The sequence below is a fragment of the Microtus pennsylvanicus genome, chromosome 17, assembly GCF_037038515.1.
Source record: "Microtus pennsylvanicus isolate mMicPen1 chromosome 17, mMicPen1.hap1, whole genome shotgun sequence".
Taxonomy (NCBI): Eukaryota; Metazoa; Chordata; class Mammalia; order Rodentia; family Cricetidae; genus Microtus; species Microtus pennsylvanicus.
The window spans coordinates 16,138,088-16,151,839 of NC_134595.1; the positions used below are offsets into that span (position 1 = coordinate 16,138,088).

The 13,752-nt window shown below is 47.3% G+C and overlaps 1 protein-coding gene and 1 non-coding gene across 4 annotated transcripts in view; one reads left to right on the top strand and one right to left on the bottom strand.

Annotated features, from left to right (window-relative positions):
• Ppp4r1 (protein phosphatase 4 regulatory subunit 1) overlaps nucleotides 1-13,236 on the bottom strand; it is a 57,066-nt gene extending 43,830 nt beyond the window's left edge. Inside the window, exons 1-2 of one of the 3 annotated variants that reach the window (XM_075951445.1) lie at nucleotides 12,742-12,876; nucleotides 12,523-12,567 (exon numbers count right to left, since the gene is read on the bottom strand). In XM_075951445.1, coding sequence (XP_075807560.1) covers nucleotides 12,523-12,567; nucleotides 12,742-12,748 — 52 coding nt within the window. In that variant the 5' untranslated portion in view covers nucleotides 12,749-12,876. Of the gene's footprint in view, nucleotides 1-12,522; nucleotides 12,568-12,741; nucleotides 12,980-13,183 lie in introns of those variants that run through there. The other 2 variants (XM_075951446.1, XM_075951448.1) reach the window with 2 other exon arrangements.
• On the top strand, nucleotides 503-609 carry LOC142837230 (U6 spliceosomal RNA). Its single transcript, XR_012908220.1, has one exon. It is a non-coding gene; the product is annotated as a U6 spliceosomal RNA (small nuclear RNA).
• Nucleotides 13,237-13,752: the final 516 nt, after the last annotated feature.

The window sequence follows — 13,752 nt, forward strand, 5'->3', positions numbered from 1 at the left end:
TATATTAAATATCAAATGTAATGCATACATATGAAAACATCACTAAAAATGTTTAAAACCTATCACTGCTGGAAAAAAATTCCTGCATCACATATACCCTGAAGGATGACAGGGTATCTTTAAATGAAACAGCATCAGATTGTAAGGGTCAATACACAGGACTGGTCTGTGAAAAGGTCTCCACAGTCTTTTGAAGCAGTACATTAAACTTACACTTTAAACACTTATTTCCTTGGATATGTGTGACAGTCAGTGCTCTCCTTCCACCATGTGGATGCTGTATGAAATGCAGGCTGTCAAGCTTGGCAGCAGTGCTGAAAGCTGAATGTAAGGCCTCAGTCATACAAGAAGGCAAGCACTGAGCCATTTTCACCCTAGTACATTCACGTTAAATAGATGGTAACACAAATTAAAATCACAATTCTGGAACTAACCTTTAACACATACAAAAAGGTATAACCAGAGGGAAAGAGGACTAAAATGGAGCACAAAGTGGTCACCCGTGCTCGCTTCAGCAGCATATATATTAAAACTGGAACGATACAGAGAAGATTAGCATGGCCCCTGCTCAAGGATGACATGCAAATTCATTAAGCGTTCCATTTTTTTTTAAAAAAAGAAAGTAGCCAATCCAAAAGAAAAAGTAGGAAATAAGCAAAAAAATAATGAAACAAAAATGCCAGCCCTAAATCTAACCAACTATTCCCAGCTAATTAAAATTGGGCAGGACTATTTTCAATTAAAAAGAAAGATTGCCAGACAAAAGTAATATAAGCTACTATCCATTAACCTCTTTTCTGTTTCTTTCTTTCTTTTTTTGAGACAGTATAAGGCATACTGTCCTCATACTTACTATGTAATGTACAGCCCTGGTGATCCCTGAACTTAAGAGGCTGAGGCAGGAGGGTCATGAATTTGAGTCCAATCAGACCTACAAATGTCCTACTCAAACAGAATGGACTCCTAATAGGAATCTAGCCATTCACATCTCAAAGCCCATTGAAAACTACTTCCAGGTAAGTTAAATTAAACACATATATTCTTCTAATTCTGGAGCATGAGAAAAGTAGTTTGTTATAATTTTAAACCCAGGAAAGAAGATGACGAAGCAAAGGAATAACAAGAATATTTATACTAACAATGGAGTACTTCTCTGTATAAAAACAAAGTCACAAAAGCCAGTCTTGCTGTCCATGCAAAGAGCACACCTACCTCCTTGCACTTAACAGAAATCCAAGTAGTTGAAACATCCCAATTTTTAGCCTTTTACAAGAAAGCATGATCTAAAACGTTAAAAGTTTAAAAGCTAGAAAGAACGAAAATCTCAACCAGGTCTAGGTTCAGCTCTCATGCTCTGCGGCTACTTATGAACTATCTACTTGAACTTGACCAATTACTTAATTAGAATAAATTTTATCATTTACAAAGTAGTTGTTTGCACCCTATTTTTTTTCTCAGACAAGGTCCAGTCATATAAATAAGAACTTACTATGTAGCCCAACTGTGCCTTGAACTTGCAATGATGCTTCTGCCGCTGCCTCCTCCACGCTGGGAATACAGGAGTATATCACTACACTGAGAGCCAACAACAATGATGTTGTCTATAAAGATCTGACAAAGCCCACAAATATCAGGCCTCTCTACATGCAAACTCTGCATTTAGGACTGTTACTAGAAACACAAAATTTCAATGTGCCTTCTGCATGAAGAAACCAGTGAATAGGATAGCACCTAACTATAATAGCGACAGGTATGGACCAAATGATTAAAAAACAAAAATCAAAGCAAAGGCGAAAAGGTCACCCCAAGGAGGTACATATCTGAGACGGCATGCATACATGTGGGCACACACATGGCCTACTCTTAGTTGGCCCGATAAAGAAATAAAACTGTTTTTTTGGGGGGTGAGATGCGATTGAAGCTTGACCAATAGGACAAGAAAGAGGTCATTTTAAGCAAAAATCCAAAAGATGATGCTCACCTTTAAACCCAGCACTTGTAAGACAGAGGCAGGTAGATCTCTCAAGTTGGAGGCCAGCCTGGTCTACTGAGTTCCAGGACAGCCAGAGCTGTGTAGAGACCCTGTCCAAAAACAAAATGATGGCCCAAATCTCTATTTCAGTACAAGACTTTTGAAGGGAAAAGCCTGAGATGCCAAACCTGCAGATATATTTTCATACAGACATGAGAGATGCGTTTTCCACTTGTTTAAAGAAACCAGTAAAGAAATCCACTAAACTGAATTTTACGTTCTTTTTTCTTCCAGATCACTTTCCGTTTTTACCACAGAATTTTATCCCAATATGACTTTATGTTTGCGAATTTGTTTCTCTGTACCAAAGAGAAGCCTAAACTGTGAACTTCCAGGCTGGGGAGATGGCTCAGTGAGTGAAGGACCCAAGTTCAGACCCCCAGCCTTCACATAGAGAGCTGAGTGCAGTCAGTCTCTGTAATCCAATCCGCTCTAGCCAAAAGTCAACTCGATTCGGTGGGAAGCCTCACCTCAGATAAAGCAAGGAGTGACAGAAAGAAACTGGTCTCTGATCTCCACATATGTGCACACAAACACACACACACTTTTCTTCAATCATACAACTTAAAATGTTTGTTTTCATTGCTGCTCTTAATGCAATTGACCAGGTAGAATATAGCACTGACTGTGACAAACAGTAAACCAATTTTATTGAAAAGGCATCGGTTTTTGTCAACACAACACAAACGAGTCAGCTGAGAAGAAGGAACTCTACACAAAAAGCGTTAGTCTCTCTGACAGGGTGTGGGTATGTTTAGATGTGGAATACTTTATTAGCAATTGCTTACACTGCAGCATAAGAACACAGAACCAGGGATGGAGAGGCGGACCAGCACGCTCCACGCTCAGCCAGGATGAAGGGGAGGAATGTTGCAGACGTGACGTGGCCACTTCACTCAAGAGCTCACAGCACAAGACTGGGCCTGTCAACATTCTGTTATAAAAGGTAGGAGCTTACAGGGCCACACCCTTCCCTGAGGATTTTGTAAGCAGTTAACAGTTGCTAGGAGCTGAGGGACTCCACAGAGCCTCAACCCACCTAAGAAGCTATTGGCAGTTAAAGGTTACTGGGGGAAAAGGGGCCACTGCTAAGGGTCCATACTACTGTAAATACCCCCCTCAGCCTTGCTCACAGAAGCAGCCCTAAGGAAAGTCGATGGCTACTGCCCCCAAAGGCACAAAAGTAGAAGAGTAGATAAAGGCAATCCCTGAGAGTAGGGGATGACGACAGAGTAATGGGAGAGCCGATTAAATACACTGTCTACATTGAGGGAGCTGGGCAGGTAATCATAGACTACACCTGGAATTCACTAACACCCAAGCAGCGGGGATAATGTGGAGGATTTTTCTTTTCTTTTTTTTTTTTTTAAATATTTTATTTATTTATTTATTATGTATACAGTGTTCTGTCTGTGTGTATGCCTGCAGGCCAGAAGAGGGCACCAGACCCTATTACGGATGGTTGTGAGCCACCATGTGGTTGCTGGGAATTGAACTCAGGACCTTTGGAAGAGCAGGCGATGCTCTTAACCACTGAGCCATCTCTCCAGCCCCCGAGGATTTTTCTTAATTAAATCATTTTAAGTGGGAAGGCCCACTTTTATTTAACCTTAATTTTTTGTTTGTTTTTCAAGACAGGTCTCTGTGTAGCCCCGGCTATCTAGGAACTCTGTAGATCAGGCTGGCCTTGAATTCAGAGCTCCTCCAGCTTCTGCCTCCCCGGTGAGGGGATTAAAGGTGTGAGCCAGCACTGCTTGGCTCCTCTTGATCTTCGGAGGTGGAACGATCCACCTATAACCGGCCACACCTTTTGCTGGCAGCCTATATAAAGGACTGGAAGAAGGGAAGAAGGAAGCCTGCCCTGCTTGCTTGCTCTCTCACTCACAAGTCCATTCTTTTACCGGCATCGGAGCATGCTTCATGGGAATTCTGATGTATACTGAAGATTTGCTGAGACAACCAACCTCATAAAATAAAGAACTATTAAATTCTTTTTTTTTTTAGTTTTTCCGAGACTGGGTTTCTCTGTAGCTTTGGAGCCTGTCCTGGCACTAGCTCTTGTAGACCAGGCTGGCCTCGAACTCAGAGATCCACCTGCCTCTGCCTCCCGAGTGCTGGGATTAAAGGCGTGCGCCACCACCGCCCGACCAGAACTATTAAATTCTTGGACCTTCCATTGGTGACAGTCATTGTTGGGCTAGTGGACTATATATTTTATCAGTCTGATCCTCTGGAGAACCCTGACTAATATAACATGTATGAAATTACTACTAAAGTAATAAAAATGGGACTTTAATATATTTTAACAAATAAACATACCAAAAAATGACCAGGGAGCTCCCTTGCAGGCAAAGTTCCAGTAAGTAAGTCTGACAGACTCAGGACAGACAGCTGTCACTCTAACTGGGGTGGAGAGTGTCAGGCAGTCATCACTCCTCCCCTCCTTACAAGAGGGGAGCCTGCCTTTTACAGTGCTGAAATCTGGCAGGCATTACTTCCCAGAAGTGGAACTGAAAGGCTGGAGTGCTGAGCAAATAAAATGACCACATCACTGTCCTGACAAAACTGTCTAGATGCCAGTGTCTCTGGTACAGTGCTCACACGCCCGTAATCCCAGTCTCTAGATGCCAGTGTCTCTGGTACAATGCTCACACGCCCGTAATCCCAGTCTCTAGATGCCAGTGTCTCTGGTACAGTGCTCACACGCCCGTAATCCCAGTCTCTAGATGCCAGTGTCTCTGGTACAATGCTCACACGCCCATAATCCCAGTCTCTAGATGCCAGTGTCTCTGGTACAGTGCTCACACGCCCGTAATCCCAGTCTCTAGATGCCAGTGTCTCTGGTACAGTGCTCACACGCCCTTAATCCCAGTCTCTAGATGCCAGTTTCTCTGGTACAGGGCTCACACGCCTGTAATCCCAGTCTCTAGATGCCAGTGTCTCTGGTACAGGGCTCACACGCCCATAATCCCAGTCTCTAGATGCCAGTGTCTCTGGTACAGTGCTCACACGCCCGTAATCCCAGTCTCTAGATGCCAGTGTCTCTGGTACAGGGCTCACACGCCCATAATCCCAGTCTCTAGATGCCAGTGTCTCTGGTACAGGGCTCACACGCCCATAATCCCAGTCTCTAGATGCCAGTGTCTCTGGTACAGGGCTCACACGCCCATAATCCCAGTCTCTAGATGCCAGTGTCTCTGGTACAGGGCTCACACGCCCATAATCCCAGTCTCTAGATGCCAGTGTCTCTGGTACAGGGCTCACACGCCCGTAATCCCAGTCTCTAGATGCCAGTGTCTCTGGTACAGGGCTCACACGCCCATAATCCCAGTCTCTAGATGCCAGTGTCTCTGGTACAGGGCTCACACGCCCATAATCCCAGTCTCTAGATGCCAGTGTCTCTGGTACAGGGCTCACACGCCCGTAATCCCAGTCTCTAGATGCCAGTGTCTCTGGTACAATGCTCACACGCCCATAATCCCAGGCTCTAGATGCCAGTGTCTCTGGTACAATGCTCACACGCCCGTAATCCCAGTCTCTAGATGCCAGTGTCTCTGGTACAGGGCTCACACGCCTGTAATCCCAGTCTCTAGATGCCAGTGTCTCTGGTACAGGGCTCACACGCCCATAATCCCAGTCTCTAGATGCCAGTGTCTCTGGTACAATGCTCACACGCCCATAATCCCAGGCTCTAGATGCCAGTGTCTCTGGTACAATGCTCACACGCCCGTAATCCCAGTCTCTAGATGCCAGTGTCTCTGGTACAGGGCTCACACGCCTGTAATCCCAGTCTCTAGAGCCAAAGGCTGGAAGACTGCAAGTCTGAGGTCAACCTGGGCTACATAAGCTCTGGCCACTTTACACTACATAGGGAACACTGTCTAAAATAAAAATAAAATAGGGAGGGGCTGGAGAGATGGCTCAGTGGTTAAGAGTATTGCCTGCTCTTCCAAAGGTCCTGAGTTCAATTCCCAGCAACCACATGGTGGCTCACAACCATCTGTAATAAGGTCTGATGCCCTCTTCTGGCCTGCTGGCATACACACAGATAGAATATTGTATATATAACAAATGAATAAATAAATATTAAAATAAATAAATAAAATAGGTAAATTAAACTGAAAAATAAAACCGATGTAGCATCCCAAGTGGTGAGCACTGAGAAAACAGACACAGTGCGGTGTGTGAAGTTCAGTTCGCAGTTACGATGAAGGATGACGCACTGCAATATGGACTTCCACCAGTGCTACACGTTTCAGGGCGAAAAGTGACTGTGTCTAGGAGAGAATGCCTCTGCTCTTAGGAGATGAGGACTAGAGGTAGGTAACCACTTATTCCTGAAAGGCTCACTCAGAAATTAAGAGTAACCCATGCACTGTATTTTGGCTGTTTGTATAATTATGTGGACGGAGGCAGAGCCAACTGGAAGAATGTTAACAGTGACTGGATACAGGTGGAGTTTCAGTCCAGAAAGTCACTACATTAGTGCTGCTTTTATGTGAGAGTGAAGACTTAAAACTAGTAAGTTTAATTTTAAAATAAATTATATAACCCAAGTTACGATTTTGTTCTAATTTAGCTTGCTCAGAAAAGTAAAGGTCCACCTCAGTAGTTGGTAACTCTATCAAGTTATGTAAAGTTATATACCAAAGGCCTACTATGTTCTGGAGACTCAGCTATGGGTAAAAATAAAAGTGTCAGACCTTGGATTTTACAATAAAGAAGTCGGCAAACTACGGCCAGCATGTCAAAAACAGTTCCATCTTCAACTGTTGTAAATCAAGTCTTATTGGGAAACATCTTAGGTTCATCTATTTATACAGACACTTTTACTCTTTTATGGTAAATCTGAGCCATACAAAAGCAGCCACGAGTTTACAAACCTACTGCTTATACTACCTGACCCATTATAGACTAGCTTAGTGTTGTAGCAAAAACATAATTAAGCCATTCCTGGGGGGAAGAATACTATTTTTATTTTTGGAGACGGTCTCTCTCTATTATGAGCTCTGGCTGTGCTAGAACCTGGAACTCACTCAGTAGACAAGGCTGGCCTTGAACTCAGAGTTCCTCCTGCTTCCACCTCCTCAGTGAGGGGATTAAAGGACTGTGTCTCATGCCTATTTTTTGTTTGGTGCTGGGGATGGAGCTCAGCACCTCCACTGAGCTACAACCCTAGCCCAAATCCTAACTTTAAAAAGACAAACCTGAGAAGCATGGGATTCAGTCTTTACATAGTCTCAGGCAACAATGTCTGTCAAATCTGAATTTGAACTTTGCAATAATGTGCAAGATGTTTATTAAAACATATTAAAGTTACTGAAGTACTGAACAGCACTAACTCTTTAGAGATGGTTTTTCTAAGTAACTGAAACACTATCTAGCCAGGTGGTGGTGGTGCGCATCTTTAATCCCAGCACTCGGGATCTAGTTCTAGAATTTGACCTTGTGTAGCCTAGTGAGACTCAAACGCACTACCTTCCAGCCTCAGCCTCCCTTGTTTTGGGACCACAAGTAAGCATCCCTACCACCCTATATGGCTAAGAATAATCTATGGCACAATGGACCTTCCATATGGACAGATTTGGCATCCATGAATGGGGTAGGGGAGCTTGCTTCTATATTGAACACATATAAATTTTCGTCATTATTTGTGAAATAGCACAATAACTCTCTGTATTCGATATTAGAAGAAATGTCCTCACACGCTGAGCAGTGTCTGGTCCTGGGTGCTGACCGAGGGCTGTAAATAAGCACAGACCAGGGAGTGAGCAAGCTCATGCTTTCTAACCGCTGACTGAGAGAAACACAGCTACCAAACAGGACTCACAGGTGTGGGTCACCATGGGGTCCCCTAAGTTTGAGGACATTTCTCTTATGGTCTCATTAGCCCAATTACTTTGGTTAGTCATTCTTTTTCCATGGGTAATTCAAATAAAAAAGTGAATAAACCCAGATCCAAATTATCATAAATTCCCAGCAAGCAAGTAAAGTGTTAAGTGAGTTATTTCTACCAAAACACAGCTGTAGTAAATGTAAAAATGATCGACTTTAGAACCCAGCTGTAAATACGAAGGTCCTGTTCAGCATTAATGCTGTACTGACCAGTTTCAACAGGTCCGTGCCTGCCTCCTCCCGCTTCCCTCACAAGTGCACAGTACCCGTAAGGGAGAACTACAATTGGGCGGAGGGGCACAACAGTTCATCTGCTTCTGCGTGGTTCTAAATTCTCACCCGAAAATCATGTTCTCGAAAACCAACAAAGCACACTGGAAACTAAAAATGTGCAATCTTCCTATTATTTGACAATCAAACACTTATTCCTAGTTTCCAGAAACTCTCAGCAAACTTGAGGAACTCTGAGCCTGATGCAGGAGGGAGGGCATCAGTAGGACTGTGGGCTGAGAGGAATAGCTACTTCTAGCCTCGTCATTTCTGTCCTCTACTTGCACACTCCCCACAAGTCCCCCAAAAACATGTAAACGGATTCTAGAACCTCGCCAATGGAAAAACCTGTGAAATGGCACACTCTACACCCGGCTCCAAACGCTCAGAATCACGCTGTTACTGTTAAAACAAGCGTAAACAAGAACTAAGCTAGATCCCGGGCGCCACAGCAGCGCTCTGGAAACTGAAACCCTAGTAGCACCCTGGATTAGATGTCATAACTTCAGGCCTGGCTTCCAACCAACAGTCTACATGACAATGTTATAAACCAGGCAATGTAAATCTCAGTATTTTATTTTAAAAATTTTAAATTATGTGTCTGGGTGTTCTGCCAGGATATACGTCTGTGCGCCACCATGCCTGGTGCCTGCGGAGGCCTAAAGAGGATGTTGAATTCCCTGGAGCAGGAGTTACAGCCGCTTGTGAGTCTCCATGCAGGTGCTAGGAACTGAACCTGAGTCCTATGGAAGAGCACAATGCTCTTAATCCCTGAGCCATCTCTCCAGGCCCCAAATACGGTATTTTAAGAACCTATGTTAAAGTTCTGCCTGAACTTGGGGAGTTCTGTCCCTGTGATCAGCATCCAATGACCAGAGCACAGAGGAAAGACTGTCTCTCTGGCTATGGTGAACCACCCAGGTTTACTTCCGTATGCTGCTTTAGTAAGTCTACATGTTACCCAACTCCTACAGTGATTTTCTAGCCACACTAACAACTTTTCCTGTAGCTGTCCTAACTTATCCATTTCAGAAACTCAGCAACATCAAATTGTACCTTTGGAAAACTGACAAAAAATGCCTAAGCATTTCTCTAAAAATCTATAATTATATATTGATTCCATTATTCAAGAAAGATAATCTTAAATTTTTAAAAATTTTACTCAGAAATCTGCTGAAGCATCTATTCAAATAGCCACTTGTTTGCCTTCACTTTGAAAATACACAATACGTTACTGAAAAGTTTCAAGCATGAAAAGTTTTATTATATTTAATTTCAATACATTCTAATAGTGGCAACATTCATCTTTATGGCCTTTCCATAAACAATACAATACACTTACTATGACTGAAGGAAAATTTTTCTCCAAAGGTCTTTGATCAACTCCTTCTCCCAGTCTACAAAATCCATACAAACTCAGGGACTGGAACCAATTAAGACCTGGTTCCCACCTTCTCCTTTCTTGGTGTCCCTTGCAACATGGCCATGGCCTTAGAAAAAGATAACCAAGACTCAAGGGCCTGACCACAAACTAATTTTCTCCCTATCATGAGGGCACCCCAGCTGGCTGCCCTCTGCCGTCCCAGTCTCTTGACAGTGGTTCTCAACCTGCGGGTCGTGACCCCTTGGAGTCAAATGATCCTTTAACAAGAGTTAACTAACCCATCAGAAAAGAGATATTTACATTATACTTCACAGTTGAAAATCACAGTTGCGAAGTAGCAACAAAAATAATTTTATGGCCGGGAGTCACCACACCATAAAGAACTGTATTAAAGGCCACAGCGTTAGGAAGACTGAACCCGCTGCTCTGGGATGTGAGAAGCCTTCTTCTTTCTTTACAAGCCATCTTGCTCTCTATGTGGGCAGTACAGTCAGATTCTCTTCCTCACTCTTTCTCCCTTCACGAGAGACCAGAGTGGCTAAAGACACTGTTCCCAAAACTCTAGGTACAGGTATTAATGTGTAAAAGCTTTAGTAACCGAGAAAATCCAGGAGTTTCTCTAAGAATCTTCAACCAAATTACAATTAGTTGATTTTGCCTTTGAATACATTACCTAAACCGAATGAGAACTAAACCTTAAAAAAGTAAACTCCATAACGTCACACCGTTTCCTCCTTTTCTCGTGGCTCACGTCAGTACTATTCTGAGAGCAGTACACACTGCTCATGCCAAGTGATGAATGATGATATAAGGGAGGGGACTTTTCTCAGACCTGTCCCAATAACAAGACATAGGCATGAGGGAGCTAAGTGAGACACCCCAGTTGATCCAAAGTGCCCTTGCCAAGACTGCAACAAGGCAGGCCACTGGCACCTTCCTGACAGCACTCTTGAGAGCTCAAGTGGTGCTCATCCTTTCCCTTTCTTTCTACCCAGCAGACCCCTAGCTTCCTCCTCCAGACTGCTGCTCCCCAACAGCCTCTGCAGGGGGGCATGGCACCTACCTCAAAGTGAAGGAATGCTCAGATGTTCCTGCTACAGCCAGCCACAAAGACACACACCTTATACCAACAAGAAGCCCCTGCCCCAAGATAACATGATTAAGGCCACACCTCCAGTCCTAACCTTGCTAGAGATCTAAAATCAACAGGTGCTTTGGTTAATACCCGAAGCATACTGCTAGGCCAATAAGTGACCCATGTGGAAAAAATTAAACACAGAAGCTGTCTTCACTGTGTGTACTGCTCCCTCAAGACAGTTACTTAAGGAAACAATACTAGGCATCGGTCCCCAAACAGAATTTAGCAACAGGTAAGTCTGATATGACTCACCGGCTTTAAAGACACTCCTCAGAGATGCCTTCCGCACAGGTTAGTTTTGTGTGGAGGTAGAGAAAGCTGAGAAGAGGGTACCTCCTTATCTGGCAGCAGGCAAGCCTATAGGGCATTTTCTTAGTGACAGATGTTAAGAGGGCCCAGCCTATTGTCTGTAGTGTCATCGCTGGTTGCTGGGTTCTACAGAAAGCAGGCTGAGCAAGCCAGGAGGAACAAACCAGAAAGCAGCACTCCTTCAGGGCTTTTACATCAGCCCCACCCCCACCCCGTGCTAGCCTTAACTTCCTTCAGTGATGAACTGTGATGTGGAAGCATAAGCCAAATCCTTTCCTCCCCAAGTTGCTTTCGGTCATGGTGCTTCATCAAAGCGATAGACGCCCTGAGTGAGGCACTTTCTAGACAGTACATCTCCCTTTGCTCAGAACAGGATTTCAATTGGGTAAAGACAATCATACCAGACAATGCTAAGGATTATCTTTGGAAGAGCAAACTATGGCATCTTTGGATTACCTGGGCAGGTATTAAACCACACTTCCTGTCTGGGCAGGGTTTCCTGTAACTAGACAGCGCTTGAACCAGGGTAACCAGCTCAACTCTGCCTAGTTTTTGGTCCCCTTAAGTCTCCCATGATCTATGCTTGATACATTTTCAGCAGTCTCTATTCCTAAAACGCATTTCAAAACGAGTGATCTAATTTTTTATCAGTCCCTATCTGCATTAGCATGAGTAGAAATCGTCTCCACGCAAGTGTAATTTACAACTTCTTCCCACATAAACTTAGCCTAACTCATCGCAGGCTTTTCTGTCTCCAACCCATAACATTTTCCGCTTAGTAAAACATTCAAATGAAAGATACCTAAATAATTCACTTCCTTCACCACAATGGAAACAACGTCCAAATGTTGAGCAGCTTTCTTCTTTTTTTTTTTAATGTACAAAAGAATCAACTCTTTTTTTAAAAAAAAAAAAGCTTCAATATCTCAACGAAACCTGCAGTTTTAGCATTTAAATATGAGGGTGAGCTTAGAACGTCCTGGATTAAAGAAATCTGCTCTCTGAACCTAGTCACTGCAGCCTGCCAAGGCCACACCTTCTAACCACCCCGAAATTCCCAAGTCAAACGCGTGAGTGGCGGTGAGGGGACCTGAGACGGCTCAGGGCTCAAGTAAAACACCAGTCAGCGAGCTGCACACACTGGGGCGAGGGAACCCCAGGAGGGCGGGCCGGGGCACCGGGGCACAGCTACCGCGCAGCCAGGGAGAGCTGCGGAAACACCTCCCGGCGCCGGCAGCCTCCTTCCTCGGGGCGAGGGTGCGGAAGACACTCAGGAAAAACACACCCATGTCCCTCACAGGCCTCCGCCCCACGGGCTTCTGCTTCCCCCCAACAGCCGCCCCGCGGCCCGAGGGAGCTTGCGGGCGGCGGCCGCAGTCGGGCCACGCGGGAGTCCCCGGCGCGCCGGGGTCCCGAGTCCGCTCGCCCACCCCCAGGGGCTACGGGGCCGCCCGCCCGCCGGTCCGTCCGTCCACCAACCCGCCAGCCACTCACGTCCGTCCGCGTCCTCCGGCAGGTCCTCCTGGAGCAGCGAGAGGTCTGCGCCGGGGGAGAGAAGAAAGGCCGGGTCAGCGTCCTGGGCCGGCGCCGCGCCCCAGCCGCCCGCCGCCCGCTCGGCGGCGTCTCCCCGCGCCGGCCTGTCCCGGGTGCCGCCAAGCGCGGGGAGCCGCCGCCGCCGTCGCCGCCGCCGCCCGGGGAACTGGGGCCACGTACCCGCCATCTTGTGCTCGCCCCCGCCTCCTCGTCTCCCGGGATCCCGCTCCGCGAGCCGCGCGAGCCGGGAGCCGGTGGGCGCGCGCGGGCCGGCGGGGGCGCGCGCGGGGCGGGCCGAGGTCCGGGCCTGCGGCGGCTGCGGCGGCGGCGATTCCCGTCCGCCCGCCTCCCGCGCCCCAGCCGCCCTTCGCCCGCCTCCCGCGCCCGGTGGGCCGGCGGGGCCCCGAGGCAGGCGCGTTCCCACCCGCGGCTAGAGGCGCCCTGGCTCCGAGTGTGCGGAGCGCGGCGCGAGCTGCCCGCCGGGGTGGACCTGCGGCTTGTGCCCCAGCCCGGCGGGCGGGGTCCCCGCGGCCCGCAGCTCTGTTGGGTCACCGGGCCTCGCCCACCGCCGGTCGCCGCCCGCTCCGCCGCGCGCCGCTCGTCGCCCGCGCCCCTCCCAGACCTGCTCGTGCGTCGCCGGAGGTCCGCGGCCCAGGCTCCCGCCTCCGACTGGAGGAAGCGCCGCCTCCGCCCGCCCGCCCGCTCGCTCGCGCGCCGGGGCCTCGCGAGTGACTGAACAAAGCCCGGGCCCCAGGGCCGGACGACAGTTGAGTGACAAAAGTTCCGCTCGGCTCGGCCGGCCTTCCCGTGCGGCACGTTAGAGCCGCGGCATCGGCCTCGGAGCCCGCGCGCCGCCCGCTCGCCCCAGCTGCCCCTGAGCGGCCGCGGGCGCGAGGGCCGGGCCGAGTCCAGCCACTCCGAGGTTCCTAGCCTTGTGACCGAGCGCAGGGAGGCTCGACGAGGATACCTGCCCCCTCCGCCTCTCCGGGGAATGGCAGACTATCAGGAGTCTAGCACGGTGCTTGCTGCCTAGGGAATCTGGTGGCGGGGTGTCAGGGATTGGTATTTTTTTTTTATTTTGGGGGTGATTTAGCAGCGTTTTTCTCAAGTGAACTTTGTACCACACACAGACCTTTTGTTTGCAGAGAGTTAAGTGGTCCTCTAGGGTTTCCACGTACAAAGTAGGGCAGA